Source organism: Ambystoma mexicanum, chromosome 4p (genome assembly GCF_040938575.1).
Source record: "Ambystoma mexicanum isolate Mex_15411 chromosome 4p, UKY_AmexF1_1, whole genome shotgun sequence".
Taxonomy (NCBI): Eukaryota; Metazoa; Chordata; class Amphibia; order Caudata; family Ambystomatidae; genus Ambystoma; species Ambystoma mexicanum.
This window is the reverse complement of record NC_090927.1, coordinates 774,478,606-774,502,728: the sequence shown is the minus strand read 5'-3', so window position 1 is coordinate 774,502,728 and position 24,123 is coordinate 774,478,606. Positions and strand designations below refer to the sequence as shown.

The 24,123-nt window shown below is 42.7% G+C and overlaps 1 protein-coding gene across 1 annotated transcript in view; it reads left to right on the top strand.

Annotated features, from left to right (window-relative positions):
• ME1 (malic enzyme 1) overlaps positions 1 to 24,123 on the top strand; it is a 1,722,623-nt gene that overhangs the window by 1,320,391 nt on the left and 378,109 nt on the right. The window contains exon 8 of the mRNA XM_069606328.1: positions 22,853 to 22,950. Within this exon, the coding sequence (XP_069462429.1) occupies positions 22,853 to 22,950 (98 nt within the window). The remainder of the gene's footprint in view (positions 1 to 22,852; positions 22,951 to 24,123) is intronic.

The window sequence follows — 24,123 nt, the reverse complement described above, 5'->3', positions numbered from 1 at the left end:
TGGAGTTCTGGATTTGAAGTCTGGAGTCTCCCGGCAAATCGTCCCGCAAGAAAGTAGAAAGTGAATCTCTCTACCTGGGTTTCAATGTTCCTTTTATGTGTTTTGAAAATGGGTGTGTGCCTGGGCCTAGCTAAGCCTGCCCCTCTCACTTATCATTGGCCAAGCTTTCCTCTCTCCCTTGATTGGGGGAAAGAAATGGAGTGTCAGAGTGATGCTGTAGGTTTTATGGTCAGAGGAACCTCCCCTTGTCAAATTGCACACAAATCTATTTCTGACCCAAATACATATTTATCTATATACCATTTTTCTAATATTATACGTCCAGTTAACATATTTTCTGTAGCACCAAACCGTCCGATCCCTGTCTTTGGACAATGTCGTGTCCATTTATGACAGAATTCTCCCCTATTCATCCAGATAACGACCTCTAAACCTTTCCATTTTACACAAATGTGCACCAGGGATATGGGTTTCAGATGATAAAGTGTCAGATTTTTAACATGCATACATTTGGAGTAACAACCTTTTTTTCCGCTACTATCCCCAAGAACATACCACAGGGTCCTAACACCTCTTAAAATGTGCACAGAAAAATCACAAGAATGATGATGTTATTTATATAATGTCAGTCCACACTATGAATTATCCATCTTTTTAAAATCATGCTCTGGCCCCAAAGGGGTGTGGTTTTCCAAAGCACATGGTGGAATTTCTGGTTTATCCACTTCCCCCAAGCTCAGCTTGCTCTCACAGGCACTGCCCCTCCCAGTTTTTCCCAAGAGGAAGCCATTTTACGACCCCCCAAATATAACATTTGCCTGAGCCAGGGACAGTGCTTTGTTTAGTTTCCTGTAGTCCCGAGGTGCCACTCCCCTAATTCAATCAGAGAGGTGTCATCTCCTTTTGGCAGGGGCAGCAGGATGCAGCCAGGCCTGGGAACACAGCTGCTAAATTCCCTCTCCTGTCGGGGGTAGTTGTCAGGCAGAATCCAGTTTCATTAAGCCAGGCTTCAGCTAAATGTCAATTTTGTTCCCAGTTTTTCTTCATTCAAATCAAACTCACAATTTTTGCACATGCAGCTAGAATGCTGATTCTAAGTTCAAAACTATGACATTTAACAGTTGCAACCTATGTTACACTCAAAAGTAGGTCACTAATTTATTTTAAACATGTCGATTTTAGTGGCTTTCTGTCCATTTAACTTAAGCTGCTGACATCCACAGCTCAGCCAGTTTTGTTATAAACATTGTTTTGGGCTCTTTATCTTTCCAGATTTTGTATGCACACAAGAATACATTCTGCCAAATGTCTGCTGGTGTTCATTGAGATTTTCGAATATCTTGTGATGTTTAAAATAGGCATTTTTAGCTTGCATTCAGGGAAACAAAGGTGATTTTAAAGTGCTTTTTTTTAGCCAACCGGCACTGCTGTTTTTCCTTTGGCACACATTTCACTCATGGCACTCCTGGCCCATCATGCTTGCACTGGTGGGTGGCAGGTCAGCGGACCACTTTGCTGTGCACAAAACTGCACGGTTGTCTAGGATTCTGGCGCAAATGTGGGCTTTTCCGCCCTCTTGAATTTCCTAAGCCCACAGTACCAAATGTTGCAGCATAATAATCCAAACGTGGGTCAGGACACCCAACAGTAGATGGATTAAAACATGTTAAAACACTCTTTGTACACTTTACTTTTTTAGATTAACCTTAACTCTTGATTAAAAAAGTGTTTAATCTATAATTTTAGTGTTTTTGTGGGGGGCGCGGTGTACAGTGTATGATTGTGTGTAGTATAAGTGAAGGTAGTATGATTGTTTGCCATATGACTGTAGTAGTGGTTGGGTTTATGGCTTCTGAGCTATACCATTTACATTTACTGAATGTATGAAATTGTTTTTGTATGTATAGTAGTTAACATGAATTTACCTGTGTGTAATTGATTCACAGCATTTGTCTTAATAGCGTGTATTGTAAGCGTTAGCCTGTGGCATAAGAGCATGTTACATAATAGCACTTGCCAAAAGTGTATGTGTCATAAGTGTATGTGTTGTAAGTGTGTGTGTTGTAAGAACGTGTGCGGTAAGATTGTGTCTTGTGTGTAGTGTAGGAGCCTACATCATAAAAGCATGTATCGTAAGAGTATGTGTTGTAGGAGCATATGTCATAGGAGCATGTATCGTGGGAGTGTGTGTCGTGAAAGCGTGTGTTGTAGGAGCATGTGTCATAACAGTTGTGTCATAGAAGTGTGTGTCATAGATGCGTGTGTAGTACAGGTGTGTGTCATTGGAGCATATGTTGTTGGAGCATGTGTTGTAGGAGCATGTGTCGTATGAGCATGTGGCATAAAAGTGTGTGTCGTAAGAGTGTGTGCCATAGAAGCACTGATATGAGGTTTTAAGGACATTTTAAATTGCCTAATGTACAAACTGTGAAACTCATGCACCACTTTATACAGTTCGTATGACAGATGTACATTTTGTAACAGCACATGGTGCAAGTGTATGTGTGAAAACTGTGTGTGTTGTATGTGTGTATGTTGTAAGAGCATGTGTGTTAAGATTGTGTGTCATGTGGGTCATAGGACTGTGTGTAGTAGAACCATGGTTCATAGGAGCATGTGTCCTAGGACAGCATGTCGGAGGAGCATGTGTTGTGGGAGCATGTGTCATAGGAGCATGTTTCATAGGAGTGTCTATCGTAAGAGCATGTGCCATAGAAGCGTGTGTTAAAGGTGCGCATGTGCCATAGGAGCGTGTGTCATGAAGCATGAGCACTAAGAGTGTGTTTCATATGAGCATGTGTCATAGGAGCATATGTTATGGGAGCGTGAACCATAGGAGCATGTGTCATAGGAGCATCTGCTGTAACTGTGTGTCATAGGAGCATGTGTCTTAGGAGCGCATCTGTGCTAGGAGTAAGTGTGTCATAGGAACATGTGCACTAAGAGTGTGTGTCATTGGAGTGTGTATTGTAAGAGTATGTGTCATAGGAGGGTGTGCTGTAAGTGTGTGACATTAGAGTGTGTGTGCAGAGAGAGGTGGGCACCACCATATTCAATTGTTTTTGTGGTACTTCATATATCGCTTAGGTAATTCTTAGTGGAGCTGCTGGACATATAGTGGTCGTATGACACCTTTACCTGAACACATCGATAGTTTTATGGCAGAAGCTGGGTAATCATACCTAGCTAGGTCCTGTGCTCTCACGATGGCTCACAACGAGCTTTATGTAATTTCCATAAGTCTTTTGTTTGTTCATACAAAAATAAAAAAGCACTACATTTATAGTAAGATAGCCATTTCATAATTTTTAATGGTTGCAAGATTTATTTGTTTGAATTTGTTTAGTATTCACAAATTCCTTTCATAAGTGAACAAAAACCGCTGTAGGAAGCAATCTTACAGAGACTTAGGCATAGTTCTATTTTTCTGCCTATTCATTTCAGAGTTAAACTCCTTCTTCAGGGCCATGAACTATATAGCACATTATATTTAAATTATTTCCACAAACATACATTCATTATAGGTTTGTGCATTTACACAAATTTGTCAAAGAGAAATCAAACCAATACATACCAATTACATCCATTGAGTCACCCATAAGATTTCAACACGAAAAAAAAGAAACAAAAGGAAACGAGAAAAAACAGGTGCCAAAAGCAATATCAGCTACAATTTCTGTGTGTTTTATACGGACATTCAGATACTTTAAAAAAGGGTACCTGTGCTCTTAGCCTTATGTCTTTTTTTCCATAACCATATGAAAGAAAGAGAAAGGAAACAGTAAACCTTAATTATGTTTGATTTTACATTATTTGCTGGTGCAGTAGAACGCACATGTGTGGTGTAACCATTCTTAATTACCTTACGTTCTGATGGTTAGCTACATGCTCCCTCATGTGTGCATGCTGAAAACAAATGAATGTCTGTTACTGACTGTTCTTTTATGTGAAGAAATGGGATTCCGCTCCCACCGTCTTGCTTGCTTACCTGAGCGCTGTCATGTCAGTACTGGAAATGAAGCTGCTCGCGAGTGCACGGTACGCGGCTTGTTGAATGTATACATGTTGTCATGGAACCCGACGAGGCGTCGGAAGTCGTCAGGTACGTGGTGACATTCTGACACCTCGCGTCCCGTGTCTCCAGGGAAACTGGAGAACAGGACTAGAATTCCATGATCGCCAGTGACGAATAGTGGATTCTAAATACTACACATAGTCATAATGGTGTAAGTATTCCAATAGAACTGGAATATATGTATCTTTATGCATGGTTGTGCATAAAAAATATACAAGGTGTCTAAAAGTTCTGATGCGTAAGCGGGCAGTATCAACCGTAATGGTAGCTCTCCTATGTCTCGTGTCCCGTAACTCCATGGCTGCGGGAGAGTGGGAATTATTTCCTTTTGCCCATGTGTGTCGTCTGGTATGTGTATCTATACTCAAATGTAAAAATGTGTTAGGAATTATGAAAACGCAATACCTGGACCCTGTATCCATGGTGTCAACTACATAATATTAAAATACCTGCACTGTATATGGTGTTATGGTCATTGTGAGAATGCTGTCTACTAGTTGTTAAGTGCATATTAGTACCCAATTAGATTATGTTCATGTACAGTATCAGCACGTATGGTGATTATACGAAACCCATTTGAAGCAAAAGTTGCATCAATCATATGTTCATAAATAGCATGCCAGGTTAATCTCCTCATTCAGCTCTTTTGGAGCAAGGGTCCCCAAATGTTCGATCCAGAAACACTCTCTTCTGTCAAGTCTTTGATGGATATTTTCATGTAGCTCACTTTTCCTTATTACCTCTAATATGAAAAGGCGAATTTGTGCAAGGTTATGTCTTTTGTCCATCCAGTGTCTAGCCACTGCAGAATTTGTATTACCATTCCGTATGCAAGACCTATGCTCGTTCCAGCGCAGTTTCACTTTCCTTTTTGATTGTCCAACGTAGTACAGTCCACACAGGCATTTTATACCATAGATTATGTTTGGAGTAGCACATGTTGCAAAGTGTTTAAGATGTATCTTTTCACTAGTATGGGGATGATTTATTGTATGACCGTTTTGGACATAGCTGCAATTACTACATTGTAAACAAGGAAACGTTCCTTTGCGTTTAGTATCCACTTGTCTCACTTTTGGTTTTGGTTGTACTAAACAATCTCTAAAGTTTCTGCTGCGTTGGTAGGCAAAGGTAGGATAGTCCTTGATAAACCTTCAACTTTCGGATCACATGTAAGTACTTGCCAATGTTTTTTGATAATGGATTTGATCCGGTTGCTCTGCCTTGAAAATCTTGACACAAACACCAACAGAGTTTCTGTTTTTGGTTTGGTTGTACCTCTTAGCAGTTCTTCTCTACTTTTTTGTTCAACCTTAGTTTTAGCTTCACCAATCTCTTTTTCTTTATATCTTCTCTGACATTAGAGTGTGTTCCTTTAGAGCATTGATGTGAGTTTTCAGGAGATGTATATTGCCTTAAGTATGAACTGTAAACTCTTACGCCTAATTGTACAGTTTGTATGAAAGATGTACATTTTGTGTAGAAGCTGCTCCCAAAACAACTATGCTTGGACAGGGACACTGTTTGGGTATTCCTGCTGCTAAGCAGGCAAGAGCACCAGCAGTGTAGAGGAGGACAGACACAAAGTCAGTTTCCACAGTAAATATCAAAGATGCAATATGCAGTGCTTGCTTCTGTGTACACCTTTTATGTTTTTGAGCTGCCAGAAGTTCTAGCAGGTTGATGTGGTGTCAATGTGGAAATGTTCTGCTGCGCGAGCGAGAACCTCATTTAGGAGGGGTTGGGTATCGACCGGGGAGTCGGTAACCGGGGCTTCGTTCTCTACCGGGGAATCTACTCTGTATGTTTCCGGGTCATCCTCTTCTTCTTCCTGGTCCTCATCAGCCCCATAGTAGCCCCTCCCGGTTTGCTCTTCTATCATACCAAATTCTTGGTCCTCACAAAATGAAATCTCTCCTTGATACCGTGAGTATGGTCTTGCGTAAGGTTGTACCTCGAAGGGTTCTGACCTCATCGGAGTTTCAAACCGGGCCTTTTTACTCGGGGGGATAGGATCAGTAGAGCCTGAGGGTGTGGCCCCTTGTAGATCATACGAGGGGAAATGTTCTGGATTTTTATCATAAAAATCAGCCAAAGAAGACATTCTTGGCATGACCCTATCTATGTCTTCACTGGACCATTTTTTGGAACTGGGAATGACTCTCTCAGCAAGTCTATGGGATTTATCTTGAGTAGCTTTGCTGGTTGTGGACCTATCAGCAAACCTGGGCTTGTCTGTCTGTTTAGGGGGGGTGGAGTGTTTCACAGGTGTGGAAGAATGTACAGGTAGTTTCTTCTGCTGTTTTCCCCCCTCCCCGTGCGTAGAAAAATGTTTTCCCTGACCCTTAGTGGCTCCGGAGTTTTTCGACACCTGGCGTCGAGGATCGGGAGGGGTGTCCCTGTCCTTCGAGCGTGGGGCCTCGCTGGCTTTAATTGCGGGCTCCGACTCCTGGAGCCCGGCCTTGGGGTGGAAGTCGTCTTCATCTTCCGACGATCGAACTTCTGTTAGCCTAGGGAGCGAGGCACTCTTGGCAAGAGTGGATGATTGCCTGGAGTCATGCGGCGATCTTGATCGAGAGCGCCCAGAGGACACCGAATCGGACCATTCTGTCTGTGCCTCTTTCCGAGAACTCGACGTCGTCGAGTCTCGGTTGGACTTAGTGTGTTTAGTGTGTGTAGTATGTGAAGCGCTTGTGTCGCCGGGGGTCTTCCCCATAGCCGCCCTGCCGGACGACCTTCCGAGGTCGGGGACCTGCGCTCGGCTGTCTTTTGACGCCGTAATGCCCTCGCCGTCCGAAAGTACGGCGTCGCTGCCATCGCTGAAGGCGCCCTCCGCTGCCATGGCCGCCTGCCTGGCGTGGTGGGCCCAACGCTTCGTCGAACGGTCCTTAAGTGTCTTAGGTTTAAACCTACTACACGCTCTGCAGTTTGCTTCGGGGTGGTCCCTCAGCAAGCAGAGATTGCACGTGGCGTGCCTGTCGACCCAAGGGTATTTGCGATTGCACTTGAGGCAGCGGGCTGTTAAGTGTAGGAAATGTATAAGGTGTACCTATATACCAAGAGTGTAGAGTATGTACCACCCCCCACTCTCCCTACTTGCAGGGCCGAGGCCAGCGGCCTACCAGGCCCGGGCCGAGGCCAGCGGCCTTCCGAGGCCCAAATCCGTTGTGCAGCAGCCGACGGTCGATTTCTTCTCCAGCCGGCGTCGAGTGTCGAAGTTCGACGTTGGGGTGGGGAAGGATGTCAATAGATTATTATTATACATTTTAGCAAAAGTATGGCTAAGGCCAGGGGACTCCGCAAAATGCTTCCGACCAATATGGCGGAAAAAAACAATCTGAGGATCCTAGACGCGTGAGGGATCTTGGGTACACTGGACGTCACACTAGGGATAGTATTACTGGCACGCCCTGTGTCGACGCCCATTTTCGAGTTTCGAAAAACAAACTGTAATACTCCGCAGCTTCCACTAGATGTCGGCCTATCCACAGCATGTGATCTAAGCAGATTCCACAAGCCTCAGAAGTATATATAGACATTTTTGCCAGACTGACTACTTATCACAGTAGAGAGTTCTCTTTTAACTGTATCCATCTCCTCTCACAATAGTCCAATAATGTATCTTAGAAAATGTACTTTCTCAGATAATATTTTACAATATTACCTTATGAATATTATATTTTATCTATATATGTAGTGTAAGCGGATTCAATTCAACACTACAGCTAAGTCAATGCCTAGTCTGGGATGCTGAGGGAAACCCTTATTGATATATTTTTATGTCCAGTTTGTTTACTCTGGATGACAACCCTTATATAACACCCCTCTCTTAGAATCCCCCTGGCCCCACTGAGCCAAGAAGTAGGTTTGTTTTGCAAATTAAAAGGTTTATTTGAAAATTAAACAATATATCTATATATCACACTTTTATAAATAAATTGATAATTGATAGCACACTTGTGAATATGAGCAGTAATCAGCAATAGGTAATCCTACAGTAGCACAGTTCTTGGTTACTTATAAATAGGAACAGAAGAATAAGGTGGCAGAGAATGCTTTATATGGTTCAAGGAAAGGCAAGGTGAGACAGAATGCAGCACAGAAATAACCTTGATATGATTTCAACCAAAAGATAATATGATCACTTTTTCTTGAACAATTCACTCCCCCCCTATGCAATGTAAGGAGATGAAAAGGAGAGCGTACAGTTCTCAGGAATGCAAACAATATAATTCAGTTCCCCGCTAGCAAGCTTAGAGGAAACAGGTGGGAGTTTTAAACACATGCCCAAAATGCTTAGAATGTAATAACAATGAATTGGAAAAATGTGCTAAAATTGCTTTTACTTCCCTCTAGGAGGTTCAGGGTAGGTGATGGCTACTTTATATTAGTTCAGGCCAGCCCTATCAATGATTCAGGGATGGTTATTAGGTTGAAAACGGATTTCAGGGATGGAAAGCAAAGACAAATATTTTTACACGTGGCTGAAATTAAGCAAAATGTCAAATCACGGCAATTTAGTCGCGTGCGTCAAGCGCAATTATGGAGGCACCATAAGGAGAAGTCGGTTCTATGTTCGTTGGAAAGCCTAGAGTCTTAGCTTTGAGATGACGGTTAAAACTCGCTCCTAGCACAAACGGTTCCGGAGATACGGCCAATTTAGTAAAGGTAGTTTTTCGGATTTGAAATTTTAAAGCTCAGAATGACAGATGACAGTTTTCAGTTTTAAAGATGACAGAATGACACGATTCTAGGAGGCAGTTCTAATAGGCTAAAATAGTTTGGATTACATTATTTTAAACTAAGAGATTGGTTTTGGCACAGTGCTAGCTGGGTACTCACACTAGATTCTGGACAGGAATGCGAATTCGTCACTGATCGGGTCAGGATTGGATGGACTTCTGCTAGCGGTTCTTCACAGCGATCTGGTCTCTGGGTCTCCGGTTCTGTTATCGGTTCTGCTAGCGGTTCCGGATACAGCGGTCTCTGGTTCTGCGGGTCTGGATCAAGTGGATTCTTGGCAAGCAGCAAACCGCACAGCCCGGCGGTTGAATAGTTTGCAAATGATTTCTGAGGCCTGCTGAAGAGAACTCAGCTTGTGGGTTAGCCTCTCTGCTACAAGTTCTGAAGTAAATTTTTGGATCCCTGGAGTTCTGGATTTGAAGTCTGGAGTCTCCCGGCAAAGCGTCCCGCAAGAAAGTAGAAAGTGAATCTCTCTACCTGGGTTTCAATGTTCCTTTTATGTGTTTTGAAAATGGGTGTGTGCCTGGGCCTAGCTAAGCCTGCTCCTCTCACTTATCATTGGCCAAGCTTTCCTCTCTCCCTTGATTGGGGGAAAGAAATGGAGTGTCAGAGTGATGCTGTAGGTTTTATGGTCAGAGGAACCTCCCCTTGTCAAATTGCACACAAATCTATTTCTGACCCAAATACATATTTATCTATATACCATTTTTCTAATATTATACGTCCAGTTAACATATTTTCTGTAGCACCAAACCGTCCGATCCCTGTCTTTGGACAATGTCGTGTCCATTTATGACAGAATTCTCCCCTATTCATCCAGATAACGACCTCTAAACCTTTCCATTTTACACAAATGTGCACCAGGGATATGGGTTTCAGAAGATAAAGTGTCAGATTTTTAACATGCATACAGTTGAAGTAACAACCTTTTTTCCGCTACTATCCCCAAGAACATACCACAGGGTCCTAACACCTCTTAAAATGTGCACAGAAAAATCACAAGAATGATGATGTTATTTATATAATGTCAGTCCACACTATGAATTATCCATCTTTTTAAAATCATGCTCTGGCCCCAAAGGGGTGTGGTTTTCCAAAGCACATGGTGGAATTTCTGGTTTATCCACTTCCCCCAAGCTCAGCTTGCTCTCACAGGCACTGCCCCTCCCAGTTTCTCCCAAGAGGAAGCCATTTTACGACCCCCCAAATATAACATTTGCCTGAGCCAGGGACAGTGCTTTGTTTAGTTTCCTGTAGTCCCGAGGTGCCACTCCCCTAATTCAATCAGAGAGGTGTCATCTCCTTTTGGCAGGGGCAGCAGGATGCAGCCAGGCCTGGGAACACAGCTGCTAAATTCCCTCTCCTGTCGGGGGTAGTTGTCAGGCAGAATCCAGTTTCATTAAGCCAGGCTTCAGCTAAATGTCAATTTTGTTCCCAGTTTTTCTTCATTCAAATCAAACTCACAATTTTTGCACATGCAGCTAGAATGCTGATTCTAAGTTCAAAACTATGACATTTAACAGTTGCAACCTATGTTACACTCAAAAGTAGGTCACTAATTTATTTTAAACATGTCGATTTTAGTGGCTTTCTGTCCATTTAACTTAAGCTGCTGACATCCACAGCTCAGCCAGTTTTGTTATAAACATTGTTTTGGGCTCTTTATCTTTCCAGATTTTGTATGCACACAAGAATACATTCTGCCAAATGTCTGCTGGTGTTCATTGAGATTTTCGAATATCTTGTGATGTTTAAAATAGGCATTTTTAGCTTGCATTCAGGGAAACAAAGGTGATTTTAAAGTGCTTTTTTTTAGCCAACCGGCACTGCTGTTTTTCCTTTGGCACACATTTCACTCATAGCACTCCTGGCCCATCATGCTTGCACTGGTGGGTGGCAGGTCAGCGGACCACTTTGCTGTGCACAAAACTGCACGGTTGTCTAGGATTCTGGCGCAAATGTGGGCTTTTCCGCCCTCTTGAATTTCCTAAGCCCACAGTACCAAATGTTGCAGCATAATAATCCAAACGTGGGTCAGGACACCCAACAGTAGATAGATTAAAACATGTTAAAACACTCTTTGTACACTTTACTTTTTTAGATTAACCTTAACTCTTGATTAAAAAAGTGTTTAATCTATAATTTTAGTGTTTTTGTGGGGGGCGCGGTGTACAGTGTATGATTGTGTGTAGTATAAGTGAAGGTAGTATGATTGTTTGCCATATGACTGTAGTAGTGGTTGGGTTTATGGCTTCTGAGCTATACCATTTACATTTACTGAATGTATGAAATTGTTTTTGTATGTATAGTAGTTAACATGAATTTACCTGTGTGTAATTGATTCACAGCATTTGTCTTAATAGCGTGTATTGTAAGCGTTAGCCTGTGGCATAAGAGCATGTTACATAATAGCACTTGCCAAAAGTGTATGTGTCATAAGTGTATGTGTTGTAAGTGTGTGTGTTGTAAGAACGTGTGCGGTAAGATTGTGTCTTGTGTGTAGTGTAGGAGCCTACATCATAAAAGCATGTATCGTAAGAGTATGTGTTGTAGGAGCATATGTCATAGGAGCATGTATCGTGGGAGTGTGTGTCGTGAAAGCGTGTGTTGTAGGAGCATGTGTCATAACAGTTGTGTCATAGAAGTGTGTGTCATAGATGCGTGTGTAGTACAGGTGTGTGTCATTGGAGCATATGTTGTTGGAGCATGTGTTGTAGGAGCATGTGTCGTATGAGCATGTGGCATAAAAGTGTGTGTCGTAAGAGTGTGTGCCATAGAAGCAATGATATGAGTTTTTAAGGACATTTTAAATTGCCTAATGTACAAACTGTGAAACTCATGCACCACTTTATACAGTTCGTATGACAGATGTACATTTTGTAACAGCACATGGTGCAAGTGTATGTGTGAAAACTGTGTGTGTTGTATGTGTGTATGTTGTAAGAGCATGTGTGTTAAGATTGTGAGTCATGTGGGTCATAGGACTGTGTGTAGTAGAACCATGGTTCATAGGAGCATGTGTCCTAGGACAGCATGTCGGAGGAGCATGTGTTGTGGGAGCATGTGTCATAGGAGCATGTTTCATAGGAGTGTCTATCGTAAGAGCATGTGCCATAGAAGCGTGTGTTAAAGGTGCGCATGTGCCATAGGAGCGTGTGTCATGAAGCATGAGCACTAAGAGTGTGTTTCATATGAGCATGTGTCATAGGAGCATATGTTATGGGAGCATGAACCATAGGAGCATGTGTCATAGGAGCATCTGCTGTAACTGTGTGTCATAGGAGCATGTGTCTTAGGAGCGCATCTGTGCTAGGAGTAAGTGTGTCATAGGAACATGTGCACTAAGAGTGTGTGTCATTGGAGTGTGTATTGTAAGAGTATGTGTCATAGGAGGGTGTGCTGTAAGTGTGTGACATTAGAGTGTGTGTGCAGAGAGAGGTGGGCACCACCATATTCAATTGTTTTTGTGGTACTTCATATATCGCTTAGGTAATTCTTAGTGGAGCTGCTGGACATATAGTGGTCGTATGACACCTTTGCCTGAACACATCGATAGTTTTATGGCAGAAGCTGGGTAATCATACCTAGCTAGGTCCTGTGCTCTCACGATGGCTCACAACGAGCTTTATGTAATTTCCATAAGTCTTTTGTTTGTTCATACAAAAATAAAAAGCACTACATTTATAGTAAGATAGCCATTTCATAATTTTTAATGGTTGCAAGATTTATTTGTTTGAATTTGTTTAGTATTCACAAATTCCTTTCATAAGTGAACAAAAACTGCTGTAGGAAGCAATCTTTCAGAGACTTAGGCATAGTTCTATTTTTCTGCCTATTCATTTCAGAGTTAAACTCCTTCTTCAGGGCCATGAACTATATAGCACATTATATTTAAATTATTTCCACAAACATACATTCATTATAGGTTTGTGCATTTACACAAATTTGTCAAAGAGAAATCAAACCAATACATACCAATTACATCCATTGAGTCACCCATAAGATTTCAACACGAAAAAAAAGAAACAAAAGGAAACGAGAAAAAACAGGTGCCAAAAGCAATATCAGCTACAATTTCTGTGTGTTTTATACGGACATTCAGATACTTTAAAAAAGGGTACCTGTGCTCTTAGCCTTATGTCTTTTTTTCCATAACCATATTAAAGAAAGAGAAAGGAAACAGTAAACCTTAATTATGTTTGATTTTGCATTATTTGCTGGTGCAGTAGAACGCACATGTGTGGTGTAACCATTCTTAATTACCTTACGTTCTGATGGTTAGCTACATGCTCCCTCATGTGTGCATGCTGAAAACAAATGAATGTCTGTTACTGACTGTTCTTTTATGTGAAGAAATGGGATTCCGCTCCCACCGTCTTGCTTGCTTACCTGAGCGCTGTCATGTCAGTACTGGAAATGAAGCTGCTCGCGAGTGCACGGTACGCGGCTTGTTGAATGTATACATGTTGTCATGGAACCCGACGAGGCGTCGGAAGTCGTCAGGTACGTGGTGACATTCTGACACCTCGCGTCCCGTGTCTCCAGGGAAACTGGAGAACAGGACTAGAATTCCATGATCGCCAGTGACGAATAGTGGATTCTAAATACTACACATAGTCATAATGGTGTAAGTATTCCAATAGAACTGGAATATATGTATCTTTATGCATGGTTGTGCATAGAAAATATACAAGGTGTCTAACAGTTCTGATGCGTAAGCGGGCAGTATCAACCGTAATGGTAGCTCTCCTATGTCTCATGTCCCGTAACTCCATGGCTGCGGGAGAGTGGGAATTATTTCCTTTTGCCCATGTGTGTCGTCTGGTATGTGTATCTATACTCAAATGTAAAAATATGTTAGGAATTATGAAAACGCAATACCTGGACCCTGTATCCATGGTGTCAACTACATAATATTAAAATACCTGCACTGTATATGGTGTTATGGTCATTGTGAGAATGCTGTCTACTAGTTGTTAAGTGCATATTAGTACCCAATTAGATTATGTTCATGTACAGTATCAGCACGTATGGTGATTATACGAAACCCATTTGAAGCAAAAGTTGCATCAATCACATGTTCATAAATAGCATGCCAGGTTAATCTCCTCATTCAGCTCTTTTGGAGCAAGGGTCCCCAAATGTTCGATCCAGAAACACTCTCTTCTGTCAAGTCTTTGATGGATATTTTCATGTAGCTCACTTTTCCTTATTACCTCTAATATGAAAAGGCGAATTTGTGCAAGGTTATGTCTTTTGTCCATCCAGTGTCTAGCCACTGCAGAATTTGTATTACCATTCCGTATGCAAGACCTATGCTCGTTCCAGCGCAGTTTCACTTTCCTTTTTGATTGTCCAACGTAGTACAGTCCACACAGGCATTTTATACCATAGATTATGTTTGGAGTAGCACATGTTGCAAAGTGTTTAAGATGTATCTTTTCACTAGTATGGGGATGATTTATTGTATGACCGTTTTGGACATAGCTGCAATTACTACATTGTAAACAAGGAAACGTTCCTTTGCGTTTAGTATCCACTTGTCTCACTTTTGGTTTTGGTTGTACTAAACAATCTCTAAAGTTTCTGCTGCGTTGGTAGGCAAAGGTAGGATAGTCCTTGATAAAGCTTCAACTTTCGGATCACATGTAAGTACTTGCCAATGTTTTTTGATAATGGATTTGATCCGGTTGCTCTGCTTTGAAAATCTTGACACAAACACCAACAGAGTTTCTGTTTTTGGTTTGGTTGTACCTGTTAGCAGTTCTTCTCTACTTTTTTGTTCAACCTTAGTTTTAGCTTCACCAATCTCTTTTTCTTTATATCTTCTCTGACATTAGAGTGTGTTCCTTTAGAGCATTGATGTGAGTTTTCAGGAGATGTATATTGCCTTAAGTATGAACTGTAAACTCTTACGCCTAATTGTACAGTTTGTATGAAAGATGTACATTTTGTGTAGAAGCTGCTCCCAAAACAACTATGCTTGGACAGGGACACTGTTTGGGTATTCCTGCTGCTAAGCAGGCAAGAGCACCAGCAGTGTAGAGGAGGACAGACACAAAGTCAGTTTCCACAGTAAATATCAAAGATGCAATATGCAGTGCTTGCTTCTGTGTACACCTTTTATGTTTTTGAGCTACGGTATCACTGTAATGCATGCATCATATATAGATAAATATATAATCGTTTCTATCTCAAAATTGGCTAAGTAGACTTTGACAACATTCTTTTTCAATGCACCAATTCCTGATGAGGTGTTTTCCAAAAATGACAAAAATCAAGTGTCCAATTGATATTTGAGTCACAATTTTTTTTTTCATATGGGAAAAACACGTTTGTAAAAGCTCTTAAAAATGCGGTCAAAGAAAAAAGAATTAAAAATTAAAGTTTCCATGCAATATTCTGACATTTGCCATGCACAGCAGAATTTAGCCTGCCCATATCTACCACATTTTAGTTCCTGCCCATGCTTTTACATTACTACACGTTTCTTTAAAGTAAAATATTGATGACTGCTTTATTATTGCAGACAGGCATAACACTAAATGGCGCGCAGGTACTAATGAAACATTTTTTCCTGCAAAACGAAAAATTGCATTGAGTGATGTGGGCCACTTTTTTGGTCACGTCCAACTCTGATGTTACGACCTTGGACGTCACGGAGATGTAACAAATCCCTAAAAATGCAATCCCATTACTTCTTCATGGCCACCTAGGGCGTCCCGCTGAAACCACCCGCTCAGTGTGTAATTTCGCTAAAGTCAGTAGTCTGTAAAGCAAATGAATGATATTTACCCTGCCTGGTGCACGCCATATGGTCACTCACGGCAGCGCAGCAAGTGCGTGGCATATGGTTATGGCAGCAAGCAATTTTAAACAGCGGTTCAGACATCTCTAAATGTTTAGGGTATTGTGATGTAGTTGTGTAAATTACACAGTAAATGAGGCGCAGAGCTCTGCACATTTGTTATGTCTGGGTTTTTCCTGTTCATACATTTTGCGGTTTGATCGGGACTATAATCTGAATGGGATCTCAGTGCGTTGGCTTTGCTGTGAGTTTTCAGTTTGTGATTCTAGATCGGTGTTATTTGTACATATACGGCCGAAAAATGCTACATTAACAAATGGTTGCTGAGAGAGTGGGAGATATACACAAGCCGCATCACTAGACGGTCTAGCCGCATACCGTGGGCCGGATTCACTGAAGCGTTTTATAATGGCGCAATCCCATAGGAAAACGTTCTGTGAATCAGGGCCTTTATGTGCTTCAGAGAATATGTATTAATCAAAGCGAATTGGTTGAAGTAGACGTCCCGAAGAGTAAAGTGATCCACGCAGGCAGCTACTGTGGGCAGGGGATACACAAACAACAAGAGCTGCCGAGCACAGACACCAGCCCTAACAAATAATCGCAGGATCCAGGAACACATCTGAGCTTCAGCATGGCAGGATCCGTGTATTTACAGTTTGTGTAAACACTCAGCAAGGAAGGCTGGAAGACGCCATTTATAAACACGCCCCCTTATTTGACAGAGGCCACATTTTCTAAACTATTTCGAAACGTCTGAAAAGAAAAATCTATGGGAGTTTGAAAGTGTAATGTGCTGCTGTTTGATGGCTGCATTGCTTTTGTATTATTAATGGTAGTGCTTACAATGCATAGTGTAACAATATGTGGCAGTGGGGCCTAAAACAGGTGTGGCGTGTCCTTAGAATCCCAAGTAGGCGAGTATTGTGCTTCACTTTCTTTACTGAAAATCTCTGCATCAAAATACATTTTACAAAAGAAGCTACATTTCCCAGCAGCCTTAGTTTTTCTTGTAGTTTCACAAAAATGAGTAACACTATAATCTTGCAATAACTACTGCCTCATAGTTCAGTCCTGTGGGTCTAGGCTCTATGATCTCACCTCCTTTCCTGGATTCCTCCTCTTTCCTTGATGCGACCAGTGCTGACCGAGTTTGGTCTAGGAAAACCAAAACTCATGACCTCTACAGAAACCAGCATCAAAGATAAACCTTTACAAAGAACAGTCCAACTATTCGAGTAGCCACCCCTTAAGCTATCATCATGCTTGGACAATGCAACTTCTAGAGGACAGCTAGGGTTCAGCGCCCCAGAAGAGCACAGGAACATTACTAGACTGATGAGGACTAAAGTTAAAGCAAGTGTCAGTAAAACAGCACAACCAAGAGAAACAGTGATGTTACATTAGTACTGCACTGGGTGGGATAATACTCACCTTTATGTCTGTTGGAGAATTGTAGCTTCCTTATACTACATTGTGTGGGCATCTATATTCATTGGCAGGGTGTGGAGGTGCGTATTCTGTTTATTTAAACCATACTCACCACCAATGATGCAATATCCTTAAACACCGTAAAATAAAGCTCTATAAAGACAGAACCCAGAGGCTAGTACACCAATTTCATAATGGCCGCCATCCTGCCACCGTAGCAGCAGGCTTTGGATGCACAGGCAAAATGGAGCCCCTCACAGCCCCTGCGGTGCGGGGGGCCCCGCCACCACATGTCCTGGGATAAGTCCCCCTTGGACTTAAAAAAACTTTTTGTTAGACTCTCTCTCTTTATAAAGAAATTATTTCTGTTAGAGAGTGGCTGGGTGTGGTGTCGAGTGTATGGTGAAAGGGTGCACACTTAAATGTATAGGTAGCTGCCTTTGTGCGTGTATGGGGAAAGGGTGCACACTTAAATGGGTAGGTGACTACCTGTGTGTGTATGGTGAAAGGGTGCACCCTTAAATGTATAGGTGGCTGCCTGTGCAAGAGTATGGTGAAAGGGTCACAATTAAATGTATGGGTGGCTGCCTGGGTGTGCCTGAATGATGAAAGAGTATACACTTAAATGTATAGGTGGAAGCCTGTGTGAGTGTATGGTGAAAGGGTGCACACTTACATGTATGGGTGGCTGCCTGGGTGGGCATGCATGGTGAAAGGGTACACACTTAAATGTATGGGTGGCTGGGTGAGCATGTGTGTGTATGGTGAATGGTGTGTGCTTGTGTTCAGGGGCGCAACAAAACCTACAGTTGTGCATCATGCTTTGGAACACATACACCATTGATGTGCATCACACATGACAGGACGCACATACAGCACGGTCATGTCCCTGCACCTACACATCCATACATGGACCTTTTCAGACATATCTCCAAGCTGCACACTCCTGGCACACCTCAACATTCACTGCGTCCAATAAGTACGCATGGACACTTACCGCTCGACTCCGGACCAGTCTCCCTCTCGTGGACCTGGCGGTGAAGCGCTGGGTTAATGCGTTGCAGGACACTCATGTCATCAGTGGTAAGGTGGACCCGGCACTGGGCCTTCCTGAGGGTCCTGGACCTGAAGTCCTCCCAGCGCTTACAGACGTGTTGTATGTCGCGGGTTGCCACCCCCTCCGCGTTGATGGCAACCACGATGTCCAGCCAGATCCTCTCCCGTCCATCCTTGTCGGCGCGTCTTCTTCCGTAGAGGGAATCATAATGCACCAGGACTTGCTCCACCAGGATGCCAACCTATCCTGCTGAGAAGCTGGCAGCCCTCTGCCTCTCTGGCAACCCCGAGGCAGTTGTGGGTGGGCAACTGGGTCCTGGTGCTGGGCTGTGGAGCGATGACTTCAGTCAGGAGTCTTCTGTTCCAGCAGGGGTGGTCACAGCAACTGGACCCCTGCAGATGGCTGACGTGCAGGCACCAAACGGCAGGGCACGTGGCCAGCAGGCAGGCAGGCAGCAGCAGATGGCAGCTGGGAGTCTGCTCTGGGTTCTGGGGGGCAGTAATTCGGCCTTCTGGGCAGGAGCGTGGTCTTCTGTGTGTTGTCCTGTGGCCAGCTTGATACGGAGTGATTTGGCATGTGAAAAACAGCACGTTTGCGTGAATTCCGAGGAAAGGCCCTTAGCGTGTAAGCACATAGGTGACGTAACGTGTGCACAGGCGTTTCCCTCGGCACGGGTTAAAGGTCCCACGTGTGTTTCCATCGCTTTGTACGTGCTTTTCGTGGAACGCGGTGCATGTTTTTTCCAGACGTTGGGGTTCACACGCGATTGCTTCACAGCAGCTACGGTGTGTACTTCTTCTTTTGGCGTGGGTGTTCGCTATGCGTTCTTCTTCTACACGCAAGGCAGACGGTGTCAAGGAGTTCCCCCCTTCTCACCTGAGTTCGATCTTTGCTGGATTTCTTGATCGATGCCTTCTTGCGTACTGCTCGAGTCTTGAATAAGGCTGCACAAGTATCTTCCGACTCCAGCGTGTGTTCAAGTACCAGGAAGCAGGGGTCCAGGAATCCAGGAAATGACAGTGTGCGCAACTAGCGCACCAGTCCAGGAATCAAGAAAGGAAGGGGAAGGACTAGAATTGGGTAAAATGGAAGAAGCAAGGGAATAGTACCGCAAGCTATGAAGCACACGTCTGGTCGCTACTTCGCAATAGCATTGAGATGCGCGGGCATATTTATGGAACGTAGTACGTGCGCCGTGAAGGCTGGTGCGAGGCGTGTCACGTGATACAGCCATGTTGGGAGAAACAATGAATGCAAGCCATGCCGTGCCAAGGACCAGGAAGTCCAGAAGGGGCGCGTTCTGTGGGTCATGACAGAAGGTGAGTCGCACACGCTATTTTTCCTACTGCGGGTGTCCCTGTTAGTCGCGTTCCCCTTTTTTTTGGACATACTAGCCTGCGTGTTGATCATATACGCATTTTTTGTGTTCCTGGCTGCCACAGCGTACTGCTTGTATTTTTTTAGGCCTGTGCGTGTCTTTGACCTGAGCAGCACTGTAAGAAGTGGTTGGCAAGTGTGAATATATAAACTAAGTCGACACTAGCCATATATTTTCAAACCCTACAAGGAATAATAATTTGTTTTATTCTTTCCTTGGGCACCCTTGGAATGTACATTTGTGGACTTCCACAACTAAAATAGGGTGTCAACTGAGTAATCTTATAACATCTTTTTGACATAGCAGAAGAACCCAAGTCCTGTGATACTCAGTATCCGTGTTCAAATGGAAAGTCTTCTTTCTTCCATTTGTTTGTTTTTTTGAATTTCTTATCTTTATTGTGTTTGTTTCACTTGTTTTCAATTATTATTGTTTTATATGGTGCATGATTCATCCAGATGCTGCCAATTTGATTGTAATATGTTATGTATTCAAAGTTGAGCCCGTTCCAAGAAAACTTTGCAAAATGCTATTGAGGCTCATGTATAAAAGATTGTTTTATGTTTTTCAGTAAAATAACGAGAAATATTGTTTTGTTTATGATTAGATTTTGTATCCAGTCAAGTGCAAAAATTAAAATAATGATCTGTTTTGATAACATTAATGATATGATTACATGCAAGTAAGATGTTAATGTAAATAGACAGAGAAAACGAGGACACCCTCTGGAATTAGGGAGTAGCATATCCAGACAGAGGTGATTTTCCTCTCTGAAATATTTTTGTGTAAATCCTGCCAAGATACCATCTGAAACTAAGGAGTAATATATCCAGATTGTGGCAATCCTTTTTTGGAACAGTTTTGTGCAAAAACTGCCTGTTTTTTAAGGTTAGAGAAAACGAGGTGAGCATCGGTAATAGGTATACGGCATCACCATTACTTTATAACCTGTGGGGACATTATTTGTTGATTCTGTGCGTGTCTTTTGGCATGCACGTGTTTCCCCTATTCGGTTCCATGAATACGTGTAGTTCACGTGCGTGTGGGCGTTCCGTGTATTTCACAGCAGTACTTCCCCAGTTACGCCCTTATTTTCATGCGTTGTTCCCCATTCCGTGTGTTCCGCCCACTTTTTGGTGTGTGCCCTACACGTTGTGCGCTTTCGCTGTGCACATCGCGCCGTTCGGGATGTTGCAGTGACGTGTGCGCCCGTGTGTGCCACACGCAGATTTGGCGCACATCCCAGAGAAAACACGCACAGGGCCTTCCATGAATCGCAAGCATGCGCGTGCACTTGCTTTTTCACGCTTGCTCCAGCTTGCGCCACGGATTCCGGTTCACATTTGTTCCATGAATCGGCCCCAGTGTGTCCAGTGCTTCAAAATCAGTCTCTGCAGCATTAGCACTGTCAGGGGAAGGGTACAAATGTTTCCAAAATGGGCAAACCAAATTGTCATGGCAGACTCTTCAATGTCTCGTGCACCCAGGCATTAACTCACTATTTCCCGACACTTTTCATACGTTCTGAGTTGATGCAGTTACCAGGGCTTAGCTAGCTCTATATTTATATTCCTTCGTCTCAGTTATGTTTAGAGACCTATACTCATGGCGTGTGTTTCCTTAATCCCTATTAGGTGAGTCATTCAAGGCTGAATTCAACATCCTCTTTGCCGCCCGGTGCAATCATCATTATACCACGTAGCTCTCAAGTTCTTCCTTTTGCGAATCCAAAAGTCAAACGCCGAATCAGAATCTCACAGATAGACCTATTGTACACATTTATATTGTGTATATTGTTAGCCAAAAGCATTCAAATCCAGGTACTACTAACTCAGCATAGATATAGGGAAGACATTTGCTGGTGTCAAACTCAGCCAATTTCAAACTCCTTCTTGTGTTTGAATCAGTAAACCCCTCAGACTTGTCACATAGATTCAAAGGTATAACTCCATTATTCGATGCAAAGTTTAGTACCAATGGGTCATGGCCAGTCTCCGGTCTAGCAATGACCTCAAAGCTATAAGTGAGGTGCCAGTCCGCAAAATCTATGTAGGAAGAACTGGAGCCTCTCCTGAATGTGCTCTTTGCTGGTCGGTCCACTTCCAGCTGCCTGTTGCCTGGTCTTAGTGGTAAGTCAAAAAAACAAATTGCCATCTGAAGTGCTTCAGGGTGAATACAAATGGGCGGGGCAGCACCTCAGCTCAGAATGATCTCTTCCTTATCCTCTGCCATTTCAAGGGGCTCAAATTGAACATTCATGTCTCCAGCTAAAATAATTAAAGTATTCACATGTTTTCCCCTAAAATCAGTTATCAGTTCATCCAGAGGTTCTAAAGCACTAGTATCTATTGAACCACACTGCTGGATCTTCAACACATTAAGTGTAACTATAAGAACATTATTAAAACTAGAAAAGGTTAGACACATTAGATCATTGGAGTCATTCTTGAGCAAATGAACAATCATACTCAGGCTCATTTTGATCCGTGTTCTGAGACACCCCGAATCCCCTCTTGGTCTTCTCTTGGGCGCTTGTGGTAGGTACACCAAAATCCATGTAGCCCGGCGTAGTAACCAAGCAAGTGTTCCATGTGTCTTGGAAACAGATAACATGGAAACTCCCTTTAAAGGAAAGTGAGTCTGGGATCTCGAGCTTGGCTGAGAGGCCAGCTATATTCCATGACCCACCTGAAATACTACTTGGTGTCGTGGATGAAGGCCCAAGGTCAAAAATAGAGTAACCAGAGCAAGGGGACATTTGTCACGTACCCATTGCGCCTTCATTGCCATTGCCGTTTCTTGTATTTTTATGTGGGGTACAGCAATTGAGATTGGTTTCTGGGACATTATCCTGTCGTGGGGTAGGCAGTGCATTTGGAATTATGTTTTCTGTTACAGGTAAACATTTTCGTACAATTGTGCCAGCTTTCTTTGGGGACATGGTCCTGTTATCTATTGTCACCTGCACTAAGTCAGGGTCAGAAAGCATCACGCCAATGACAAATCTCAAAGCTCACGCAATGTAAATACGTTCCATAACTTAGCGTATGCAGTGTATCGCTTTATTAATTAACGATTCCTGGTACTTTCTCGTTAATTTTGCGATCTGATGGACGTTTTCCCAACAACAAAAACGTTAGGGAGGCGCACTGTATAAAGAAGTAGCTTTAGCTAATAATTTGAATTTTTTTAATGAACAATTCTGGTCTCAAAATGCAATGACGCAGTACAGTTGCTCAATGCTGTCTAACATAACAATGTACAGTCAGCATCCACATTGATGTCAATAATCCAAGTGCACACTTTGCATTGGTTATGTGTTTTAAACGTTTAATTGTATTTATTCCTTGCGTATTTTAGGGACTGCAGCTGTAGCTGTGGCCGGACTTTTCGCAGCACAGCGAATAACTAAACGCAAGTTCTCTGACAATACTATACTCTTTCAAGGCGCTGGAGAGGTACAGTAACTAACCTATTCATTTCTGTAACGCATGTAACACTATCATGTTATTGAACGCCCGGTGAATGTTTGCAACTGCATTTATCCGTCATCATTTTGCTGATTTGCTCTTTTTAAATGTTAATTGTAAATGAACGAAACTGGTACTTTAAGGTGACATATCCCTTAATACAGCATATTTGCAATGCATTTTGGCTAGCTGGCTTTAAAAGTAAATAACCACTATCCAATGTTCCACTCTATCCAAGGATACTGTGTATGCACGTTTATCTAGCCAATACTCGCCCAATATAAGACATCTCCTTGATTGTTACTACACATATGTCTATTTTGATCAATTCACTTTTTAAAAAGAGGATGTTAGAATATCAGACAAGCTATGTGGAGTTATTGAAAAATGTAAATATATTTCTGATAAAAACACAAGAAAAAGTCATACATGGGGGAATTTCATGGCTGATTGCAATAAGCTATAGTTGATGGCAGCGCAGCATCTCAAGGCATAAAGGAGGGCATAAAACTGTTTAAGCTTTGCCATACCACGCTTGCTGAATTTCCAAGGTTTTGCAGGCAGAGTGGGAGACAGGAAGGGAAGTACATTTCTGCCTCCTTCCCACCACTCCACCTGCAAATCATCTCCTTTTTATGCCAGCATGTGAATTTCATGCTAGTGTAAAACTAAACCATTCCTATGAAATCCATCTGCAAATTCCACCTACTAAAAGTAGCTGGATTCCATTGAAATGTCATCTGTAAAGCAAAATGTGCAAAATGTGCAGTCAGCATTCATTTTTTATAAGGCATTTGGGCTCATTATGAGTATGGTGGTGTGGGAAAAAGGTGGTGGTATCGGAATTACCGCCACTTTTCCCGTTCCTCCATACTAAGAGTCTGGCTATGGAGTGGGGGATTTACTACTCTCGCATCATGCTGGAGTTAAATTCTCCCACTTTCTGCTGAAAAATCAGCATAATCAGCAGAATTACCTCAGCCGAAATCCCCAATGGAGTTTTATGGACTACAAATGAATGGGGACTAACACTGCCACCACCACTTGTAATCCAGCAGTAAATTCACCAGACCAGGTGGCTTTAACGGTCATTCCGTTGGGCGGTATTCTGGCAGATTTACTGCCGGAATGTCACCAACTTGTAATGAGACCCAGAGAGTG